General features: G+C 41.4%; 1 protein-coding gene across 5 annotated transcripts in view; it reads left to right on the forward strand.

Annotated features, from left to right (window-relative positions):
* The window catches only part of SLCO2B1 (solute carrier organic anion transporter family member 2B1), a 45,600-nt gene that overhangs the window by 8,988 nt on the left and 24,888 nt on the right, over window positions 1-11,724 (forward strand). For 2 of the 5 annotated variants that reach the window (XM_072400667.1, XM_072400624.1), the window contains exon 2: window positions 8,246-8,347. In XM_072400667.1, coding sequence (XP_072256768.1) covers window positions 8,264-8,347 — 84 coding nt within the window. In that variant the 5' untranslated portion in view covers window positions 8,246-8,263. Of the gene's footprint in view, window positions 1-3,926; window positions 4,094-5,590; window positions 6,320-6,348; window positions 6,883-8,245; window positions 8,348-11,724 lie in introns of those variants that run through there. The other 3 variants (XM_072400657.1, XM_072400635.1, XM_072400646.1) reach the window with 3 other exon arrangements.

The following is an 11,724-nucleotide window of genomic DNA, read 5'->3' on the forward strand; positions in this document are numbered from 1 at the left end:
CCATCCTCTTCTGGTCCCAATCCCCACCCGTCCTCCTCTGGACCCAATCCCCAGCCATCCTCTTCTGGACCCAATCCCCACCCATCCTCCTCTAGACCTAATTCTTAGCCGTCCTCTTCTGGACCCAATCCTCGACTGTCCTCTTCTGGACCCAATCCCCACCCATACTCTCCTGGACCCAATCCCCACCCGTTCTCTTCTGGACCCAATCCCCACCTGTCCTCTTCTGCACCCAATCCTTAGCCTTCCCCTTCTGGACCCAATCCCCAACTGTCCTCTTCTGGACCCAATCCCCACCCATACTCTTCTGGTCTCAATCCCCACCCGTCCTCTTCTGGACCCAATCCCCACCCATCCTCTTCTGGACCTAATACTTAGCCGTCCTCTTCTGGACCCAATCCCCAGCCATCCTCTTCTGGACCCAATCCCCACCCGTCCTCTCCTAGACCCAATCCCCACCTGTCCTCTCCTAGACCCAATCCCTGCCTGTCCTCTTCTCGACCCAATTCCTACTGTCTGTCTTCTTTACCTGACCCGTCTGTCTTGTTTCTGGACCTGATCTCCTTCATCCCTCTTTTGGAGCTGACTACAGAGTTCTGTGTTTGCAGTCCACAGACGGCCAATTGACAAAGTTGAAAAGGGAGTGCAACCGCTCCCCTGTCATTCATTTGATCATCAATTTGGCCAAACTGATAGAACTGGAAAACAAATCACCAACCAGAGACCCTCCAAATCTGTCACGCTGAGCTCTACATTGATTTGGAAGTTGATTGGGGATCACTTCTTGTTCCTGAAACAAATATGAGCCAGCAAATTAGAGATCTGATCATAATATCGATCAATTTGTTCTTTTCATTCAATCGTTTATAACATTTCAATCAATAATTGATACGTTGTATATTCCATCGATATCTCCAGCACATTGCTGGGCCGGCTGTATGGTGCATTGTTTAACCATTGATTAATCACTTGTTTTGGAACGATCACAAACCAATATCTGTCTGGTCATAAAGGAAAATGTCAAATATGCCAGCTTACAGTTCCTGGATGTGGTGGCTGCATTTGTTTTCTTTTTAAGCCTTATACATATGCTTCAGAACCCTCCTCCCATCACCATAACATGGGGGTGTTCTGTAGTTCATACAGAGAACTTGAAACAATGCAACTGATACAACAATGTCACTGCATGAGTAGAGCAGGGGAGGAGGGGGCGTGTCCAGCCTTCGACTTATTCAGCTGGATATGTAATCTGAGCTTCACCTGTATAGGTTTATTTTTTATTTTGGAGCCACAAATTGTAAAAAGAAAAATATTAACATGCAATACAACATATACAAAGTTATCTAAATGTCACTTATCACTCAGATAACAAAAAGATTGTAAGTTCTCCAGTTTTCCATAACTCTGTGACACAACAAGAAATAAGGGAAATCTTCCTAACAGAGATAAAGACACAAGATAGAACCCTTCCTCACCTAGATTGAGCCGGAGTTCCACTTCAAATGATCGCTTGTGTCATTGGTCCTGCACAGTAATAACAGAGGGAGGAATTCCGCCTGCAGCAAGCACAATCCTCACTGCATGGTGCTCACATTCTCTGCATTCTCTGGGTGGGGGAGATTTCCTCATTTTATGATTGGTTCTGATGTCAGACCAATCCCATCCAATTATAGTGCGCCCATACATGTGAGGATCCACTGCAGGGTAGCTGGGCGACCTTGTATGGCTGATCTATGAACTGCTCCGACTTCTGATTGGCTGTGGAAGATGTGATCAAGTGAAGTGTAGGCTGTTTCCGAAAAATTGCCCCTCTGATCTCCTGAGCATGGGGGGGGGGGGAGGTTGGTGTCCTCCTGCACTTAAATTTGTCAGATGGAACCATCAGTGGGGGTGGAGATTTCTGTTACCAATCCAGAGATTGGCCGGTCTACTGGTAGCCGGTGATATTCCAAGCCAAGATTTCCCTGTGTATTGTCACTCTCTGATCCCAGATGATTCCATGTGTTAGTGATCTGTGGAAGAAAATGCACTGACGTGACCACTTACCTGTCCGGGGACTTTTCCAATTCCTTCTTCTATAGGACTCCTTCATTCTGGAGTGTCAGATACCTGTGCCCTCTAATACCTCAACCCTATGCTATGCCCCATGTTTGTAGGGACTGTCCATCTTCATACCCCCAACTGCCCCTGATTTGGAGGGACTGTCCCTCTTCATACCCCCAAATGCCCCAAATTTGGATGGACTGTCCCTCTTCAGACTCCCAACTGCCCCAGATTTGGAGGGACTGTATGGAGATTGCTGCGTTGACATTACAGCATTGTGTGTTTTCTCTTGTATAGAGTGTCAGGGTTGTGTTATTCTATATATATAATTTAGAGACATTTGTAGCCTTATATCCTTTAAAACAACTCAGGAATTCTATAATCTCTGTGAAGTATAGAGATACACGAGAGAAAGTTTCATACACACAGAAAAAGATCCCAGATCCCTTTCCCATATTCTGCATTCATCTGTAATGAATGTTTTGATGAATCCAGTAATTACACAATAGGCAGAGATTGTCATATGCTGATAATAATAATGCAATATCTGCATACAGAATATAATTCTACACCAAGAATGCCACAACTGCACAGCTCCCGGCCGAGGCTCGGGGTCCTTCTGGAATGATTTAAGCTGCACAGAACATATTTCTACCACATTGTGCTATATATACCCCACCCTGCCATTTACACAATCCAGAATAGATCATCTACGTGTATCTTTGTTAACTCATTCATTGCCCAAACGCTGTCCTGGTGTTATCCATATTATCCTCATTAAATATAAAACCAGCATACAGGAAATACCCTAATAAAGCAAAGTCATGGGAATAAAAGGGTGAATCCTTCTATATATATATATTAATGGATTCTATAGGAGGACCGCCACATTATATCTTCCATATTATGGACAGTGAATCATTATCTCTTACCTAATTCCATAATTTTTTTTAAAAACCAAAGAGGAATCCAGATTGTCTTTGAGTATATTAGTCATGGCATCTGTATTACATTTAAACAAACTAGAAACTTTAAATTACCTAAATGAGTTACATTTTTATCTGGTGTTACTGGCTATGAATGTAAAGTAACATCAATGGGTCTTATTGATATAAAATATATAATACATGTTTTGGATAAGAAATAGAATAAATGAAATGTGATCATGAATATGAATTAGGATATTAATACTTGAATACTTTTTTGGTGAACTTCTGATATGTGACAAGGATTCCATTAGGAGATATGGAGGGGGCAAGGAAGAGAAACATCAATTTCCTAAAATGTATTTTCAGATCAGAGATCGTGTTAAGTGAGAGGAAGACACCTTTGACCTTAGTAAACAGTGTGTATCAGATGAAAGGAGTTACATGTTCTCAATATATAGGGAAAGTTTCTCCCCCCCCCCCCTGCAAAAATAACAAAAAAACAAAAAATACTTCTAATATTGGCTCAATTGCCACGATGAGGTTGGGCATCCTTGTAATGTTCCTCCATGTCTATGGTGGCTTCATACATGAAGACTGGATTCCATGGACTCAATATCTTCTATATTGGCATTGGAGAGCTTGGTGTTGTCTCTTTTGTATTGTCCATCATTAGGAGGTGCAGCGTTGTCTCTTCTGCATTTACATTATAATGACCCCCATTGTCCCGGGTCAATTGGATAGCACTGTGAAGACCTGGGGTGGTCAGATAGCAATCTTTTCTTCTAATAACAATGTGCATGTGATAGATGGAGCAGAGTAAGGGTGTGGGTGAGAGTTCACCAAATTATCATCACAAAGAGGAACTTGAATCCTGCAGAGAGATGAGACAACCAAGTGTTAATAAAGTCCAACTACTTATGTACAGGAGGCTCTCATTGTATTTATTGCTCACAGATGAGAGATAAAAGTCCTCCGATATCTCTAACCTGATCTGCCGGTCACTTTAAGGAGCACTGGTGCAAACTAGCACTGACAAAAGTGTGGAGGAGAAAAAGTGCTGAGCGTTTCCAAAAAGTCTAGCAGACGTCAGATGGGTGATCAGCGGTGCGAGCGGCAAAACAGTTAAGTATATACATTATTTTTTATAAAAGACAACATTTATATACATTCAAAAAATTCCTGACAGATTTGCAATTATATATATATATATCAACTATAAAATAAACTGAACACTATATACAGTATAAATAAATAAATGAATATATATAGTGTTCTGTTTATTTTATAGTTGATCCTATAATTCACTTTTCTGCTTGTCAGATCTTTGTCCACTGTTCTGTAACAAAGCTCAGAGATACAAAGTAACACTTTAGTCACTAATTTGTATTTATATATTTTATATTAATTTATAAATCTTTATAATATATTATATTTTAAAACAAATAAAAAAATAGTATTTATATATTTGTATTTATGTATTTGTTCTATTCTATGCCCACCCTTTATCATTTAACCTGGACGACTGAGGGCATTCTGTAAGTGCAAATCATCATGAACCTTGAGCATTGGTATTGGCATCATAGCGTATTGGCATCATAGCACCCTGCATTGGTATTGGCATCATGGCACCCTGCATTGGCATTGCCACCATAGCACCCTGCATTGGCATTGGGAGGCAGTTCTGACCTGAGGATATTATTCTAGGATTTCTAGATAATATAAAGTAAATCCAGAATACACCATGTTCCCCCTTGTATTACCTGTGGCAGGTGTGCACACCTGAGACTGAAACGGAAATATCTCACCAGCCCCAAGGATAAAGGGATCGATGAGATCATATAGCAAACTCTGTAATATCACCTCCGTACATGATACATGATACCAGAATTAGCTGGGGTTTTGGATCATTTGCAATATAAACTTACTTTGTTAATGCCTCAGGCACCTATTTTGTGTTGGATCAGATGTCACCCACATATAAGTCTCATCATTATGGGTGATGGTGTTGGGTGACTTGTTAGAAGTTGTACAATGTTACTTTGTTCACCAAAACTAGGAGTGTTGCTGGATATCACCGGGTTCTGTGGATGTCACCAAACGTAGGTGTGATGTTGGATCATGGATCACCAGATATGGTTCTGAATCATCTGTTAGGTGTTTTATTATTCTGAAATGTCATCGTGCTCTTGGAATGTCACCAACTTGGGCAGTAGTGTTGGATCATCTGTCATAAGTTATAGCAAACTGCATTATCTCCCTGATCTTTAGATGTCCCCATGACATCTTGGATCATTTGTTGGATGTTCTACTACAATACCAACCTGCTCTGTATACATGACCAGAACCAGCTGTGGTACTGGATCGGCTCTTAGATGTTCTAATAAAATGAAATGTATAAACTTTTTGTGTTGGATCGTCTGTTAGATGTTCTGCTAAATTGCCATATCACCCTGCTCTGGGATTGCCACCAGAACCAGCTGTGGTGTTGGATCATCTTTTAGATATTTCTTCATATTGCAATATCACCTCACTCTGCAGATATCACCAGCATGGGCTGGGGTGTTGTATCCTCTATCATATGTTCTACTTAATTGCCATATCACCCTGCTCTGGGATTGCCACCAGAACCAGCTGTGGTGTTGGATCATTTTTATTTCTTCATATTGCAATATCACCTCAGTCTGCAGATGTCACCAGCATGGACTGTGGTGTTGTATCCTCTATCATATGTTCTACTTAATTGCAATATCACCTTGCTTTGTGGATATCACCAGACCCAGCTATGCTGTTGGATCATCTGTTATTTCTTTAAATTGCAATATCACCCCGCTATGTGAATGTCACCAGCTTAGGCTGTGGTGATGTATCATTTATAATATGTTCTACTAAGTTGCAATATCACCTTGCCCTGTGGATGTTACCAGAACCAACGGTGTCATTGGATCATCTGGTACTTGTCCTACAATTGTAATATCATTCTGCTCTGTGTACGTCCCCAGTTTTTGTGTTGTTGGCACTTGGTGGTTCCAGGAATATCTCTCAGTATCCGAGACTTTGACCACAGCCAGGTGTGCAATGTACTGACAAAGCTAGGTGTTGTAGCACAGGTGAGTTGTGTAAGCAGAACCCTGACCAGTATTTATTGCTAGCCTGCATTGTGCTCTGTGTGGCCCGGAGCCACAACCTCTGCTTGGCTGGGAGAATGCGGCAAGTCGGGTTTATTGTCTGTTTAAAGGTTAATGAGCCTCTCCTAAAAACAACAAGCGTACACAAGTAACCTGCAATACCCAACACATACAAGTTGTGTACTGTCCTCACCTGGGTGGCTGTCTGAGAAATCTCTGCAGGTAATATATATGCTTGAATAACTTTATTATGTAATAACTTCTGATCTTTGTACCCACAACAAGAAGAGCTAGATAAATCTCACCTAAACCTAGGAACAACAATGTTATATATTGCAGCATGGCAGCCTTGTGGTGGCTGCATTGGGTTTCTTTTGTGCTGGATTTCCTGTCCTTGTGTGACAACGCTCACTCACTGCATTGTATTTATGGGGAATGGTGTTGTCAGCAGACCTAAGGGGAGAAGATAAGAGAAGCTCACATAAAGCTGTGTTAGCCATGCATAGTAAGCTGGCCATAGGAGAATGGAGAATCTGGCATCATGGAGGCTTTTGGACTATCTTCTGTCCTACCCAGGACTGCTGTATGATCACAAGCTTTTCTAGACTTCTGAACACTTTACCTTCTGTGGGGTCACCACACGGATGTTAGAACATTGTGCTTTATATGTGGACGGCCAATTGCATGGAAACACCCTGACCTACAGAACACCTCCCTGATGGTATGGAGAGGAAAGGATATCCTGTAGCCCCATAAAAACGCTGCAGCTCCATAGATGCAATACAGTGAGTATGCGTTGTCACCCAGGTGATGATTGGGGTGGTCACAGGATTGCAGGTGGGCATACCATGAGGCTGATGGCAGAGCAGGTCCTGCACCAATTCTGGGACCTGGTGTATTTTTTAAATCCCTTGCATAGGATTATGCAGAATATCCCAATAATATGCAGAAAAGTGACACTTCACAAACAGCTCTGACACCTGATAGAAATACTGAGCACAGAAATCAGAGTTGTATCTTCTCGTGCTGATTGCCACCACGCCACACATGGCACATTGTGCAAACAGTAACTGGAAGCAGCAGTACAAGGAATGTAACTGTCACTATGCTTTCCATAATGATACTGTATGATATAATGGAAGAGGGCAATGGAGAATGGGCAATGCCAATCCAAATGGAATCATAAGAGGCGGCTGTGCAATAGTTTAGGGTACAGGTGGCTCGGGTGACTCCATAGCCGGCTTCCTCCATGTCTTGTATTTTTTAGCAGTGGGAACCCCTAATGGGATTGGAAGGTGTACAGACCTGGGAATTCAGAGTAGCAATGCTAGGAACTTCCATAATTGGCACAGCATGGGTACAGACCTGGGAACTACACACTGTGATGGTGGGCACTCCACATAATTGGCACAGCATGGGTACAGACCTGGGAACTACACACTGGGATGGTGGGTACCCCACATATTGGGCACAGCATGGGTACAGACCTGCGTATCCCACATAATAGGCACAGCAGGTGAACAGACCTGGAACTCTACACTAGGATGGTTGGTACCCCACATAATGGGCACAGCATGGGTACAGATCTAGGAACTCTACACTAGGATGATGGGTACAGCTCCATATTATGGGCACAGCGGGGGTACAGACCTGGGATCACAGCAAAGGGATGTTGGAAAACCCTCATAATGTGCACAGCCAGCATACAGACCCATGAACCTAATAAAAGATTAATTTGATCCCCTCATACTGGGCACTGCGGGTGTTTAGAGGCAGGAGGTCACTACAGAGATCTTATCAATAGAATCCACATAACATTAATACAATAAAACAATTACAATTAATTAATTAATTACAATTAATTACAATTAAAACAAATAAAACAAAAATTAATGAATTCTTCCATTCTTGTTTTATTTGACTCCAATATTGTCATCCCCTTGGAGTATTCTATTTACCCCCCCCCCCACACACACACACCCCAACCACCCCACAGATCATCTTTACCATTCATTACAGTCACTGAGTCCCTGGGTGTTATCACACAAGAACCTTGACACCTCCCGCTGGCTCCCACCCAACACAAAATCTTCATTTCCAATGGCCTTGTACAGTTCTGTAGTAACTCAGCTTTCTGTTCCTTCTCAGGATATAACTAAAGAGAAGATGACGGCAGCAAGACAAAACAATAATGGCGTTCCCCAAACCAAGAATACCGCGTCCTGCCGAAATCCCTTAAACAGCATCAAGGTAACAAGACAAATGTGCATGGACCCCACTATAGAATTTTACTGAGAGATCGAGAATTGGGAATCCGCTGTTCGGGGAATGATTTCCATGCAGGGGATATTTCACTTAGCTTAGTAAATGAGATGAACGCTGCTGACTTCAGCCATCCAATCACCATGTGTGATCGGGTATTCTATGCAAAATGAATTTTTATCCCATGTACTGAGCTAAGTGAATTGTCCTGTGCAAGGTTATAATTCACTTTGTTAGGTATACAACATGTGTCTTTTGTAAATCAGCCCCACAATCCCAGAGATTGCACTTGACAACTGACTTTAGATAATCAGTAATATCATCAGCGAGAATATTGATTGATTGATTAATTGATTGATTGGACTCCTGGCTATTGTTTCTGGTCAGTGGGTACCATACAGGAAAGTACAGAAGATAAGGTTCTGATAAGAGATATATAATATACACAGCTGGTCACATCTAGCTCCAACCCACCAGGTGAATGTGCACCTCCAATCTTCAATGATTTCCTCCTATTGATCTGAAACAATAAATAAGTGATAAGGAGCTGCGGGAGCTCTTTGTATGACACCGTAGGAGGTGGGGCAGTATTTTATGGTTGTAGAACCTTTTGAGTTCTCTGGATTTATTGTATTATGGATTCGGCCAAGTTCTTGGGATGTTCCTTAAGCCAGGGACCCGTCATATCCCAAATAATCCCAACAATAATTATAAAAAAGAACCTTTAACCTCCCCAAATCCACAGTCAAGTGGTGTGTTGGGTTTCAGGTTTGGTCAGTGTACGGGTTCTTCCATGGGGGCCCACAATTCAGCCTGGGTGTCAAGGCCATTATGAATTGGGTGACCAGTGCCCGTGTCCTCTCCAGAAGACCACAGGGGTAGGACATCATGAATTAGTTGAATACATAATGCAGATTTGGATCAAAAGTTTTTAAAGAGGCACCAACAAAGGACACATGCAAGACAACAGACCAAGGGAAACTTAAAAGCACAACCAAAGCAAGGAAGTTATTATTATTAAAAATAATAATAATAATAATAACAAACGGGATATAGGCTACGTACACACGTCCAATGGTTCTTCCCCGATAATCGGCTCAGGATCGATATCGGACGAGAATCTGGCGTGTGTACAGCGCCCGTCATCCATCGTCCAAACCACGTCCCGGCGGATCAACGCCATCAAACGATGGACGATGAACGATCCTAATGCAAAGGAAGGGGGAGAGCGCACAGCGGGGTGCTGCTCTGTCGTTCTCCCCCTCCCCTTTTCTATAGAGCAGAACGGTGCTGTATGTACAGAGCTCGTTCATGCATTGTGCAGTCCTTAGTCGTTGGAAAGGATTGTGAAAGATCCTTTCCAACGTTAATAATTGCACGTGTATATGCAGCTTTACATATTATACATTTACATATATTATGCAGGAGGGTGAGCTGCCAAAGAAAGTTCGAGTGGTAACCAAATCTTTTAAAACATCAAAACACTTTATTGAAAACATTAAAAATTTACAAATTTTAAATAATTATTTTACAAATATTAAAACAAAGTAAATGTTCTCAAAGGTTTCCTTGAATTATAGCAGAGGAGATAGATATTCACTAAACCCGATGCGTTTCGCAAGGGGAACGGGCTTCCTCGGGGGTGAATATCCCATAACTCTTTCAAGCATCATTGCAACCTTTAGAGAACTTTGACATAATACACTTCCTTAGTGAAGAAGTTGGTAACAAAAACCGCCAAACCATAACATAAGATTTAATTGTTTGGTACAGGTCCAGCTTGAGGCGTGTATCCTTGAAATAGGAACCAACAAAATATGTTGTTTGGAAAACAAAATTACTTAAAAAAATATGTAGATTGAATTCAACCCAAAAAATCTGAAGGCTAAAGATGATGGAACCTGGAGCTCAAGCCAATTGGTTAATGTGGAGCTCTCATATGCCTTCTGACTGTTTCTAAGTATTTCCTTTTATAAAGTGTTTTATATGTTTCTAAAAACATATTTGTAAATAAATTCCTGGATGAGAACAAGGGACAGGAGCGTATGTGTGTAGGAAGATTACCATGTGCCCAAGAATAGGCTTTAAAAGTAATAGTTTCTTTCTCATGTAATACAGTTAGTAGAAGTATAAATAACAGTGTATAAAACTTTTTTTTAATAAAGATAAGAATGAAATATTTACCAATAATGTTGGAAAGAAGATAACTTCTACTTATCTTGGTTATCCCATGCTGCTTGGGGGATCCTTTTTTTTAAAAATGTTTATGTAATGTTTAAATGCTTATTTGCCAAACAAAAATTATATTAAAATAGTTAAAAAAATTCAAAAATATAAAAAAAGCCTAAATAAAAAAGTGACCCCAAAACTGTTTAGGTGCTTTGACTTTGGCCCATGTTGACTGAATGTCATGGTGGACAAATAACATTTATGGGTTTAAGACCTCCACATTCTGTCTCTGCTATCAGCGTGTCTCTGCAGCATGCAGGATTCATCACACCAGACGTTCTTCCAACCCTTAGCAGTCCTGGTGATCTGGTTTGCCCTGTTGCCTCATCTTCTTGCCCTTATTGGGTAGGAGAGACCCTGGCATTGTTTTCTGCCCTGCAGTGCTCCATTTATAATGTTTTCCCATGTTGGGTGTTCAGAGATGATCCTCCTCATAACATTGCTGCAAAGAACCATCATCGGAGCAGCTCCCATGCTGGACCAGTTCGCCCATTCTTCATTGATCGCTATTATTTTCAAGATGGGATTTCACATTGATTTTCTATCAGTTTTATAGAGCATTTCCTGTAAACTGTGCAATGGGTAGAAATCAGAAGAGGGTGACAACGGGAGACAAGTTGTACCCCTAACTAGTGTTGGTCCAATATCTCACTAGTGAGAAAGTGTCCGAGTGATCAAATGCCGAATTGGTTCACCATTGAAGCCAACGGTGCGAGAATTCAGGTTTTTTTTAGGGTCTTTTAAGGGCTGCAACAGCAATCAGATTTCTCTTGTAGCCCTTTACTAGTTGTATGTGTTCATGGATAAAGTTTCTTTATACAAGAACTATAGGTGATGAATGGGGACTTGGATACTAGTTGTATGTGTTCTTGGTTAGAGTTTCTCCCATAGGTTCTTGGATAGAGAAACTCTATCCAAGAACACAAAGCACTACAGACGATGAATCAGGACAAGTCACCATTCATCACCTATAGTGCCCGGAGATCCCTCAATGACAGGACGATTCCCATGGCAGCACCAAGGGAATTATAATGTCATTGTGTAAAAAAAAGATACAAACATTCAATAAATTACTTAACCACCTTGCCGTTAAGCCCGACCTTCGTTCGGGCACAAAAAAATTGCAAGGATGGTTA

The sequence above is a fragment of the Pyxicephalus adspersus genome, chromosome 1 (genome assembly GCF_032062135.1).
Source record: "Pyxicephalus adspersus chromosome 1, UCB_Pads_2.0, whole genome shotgun sequence".
Lineage (NCBI taxonomy): Eukaryota > Metazoa > Chordata > Amphibia > Anura > Pyxicephalidae > Pyxicephalus > Pyxicephalus adspersus.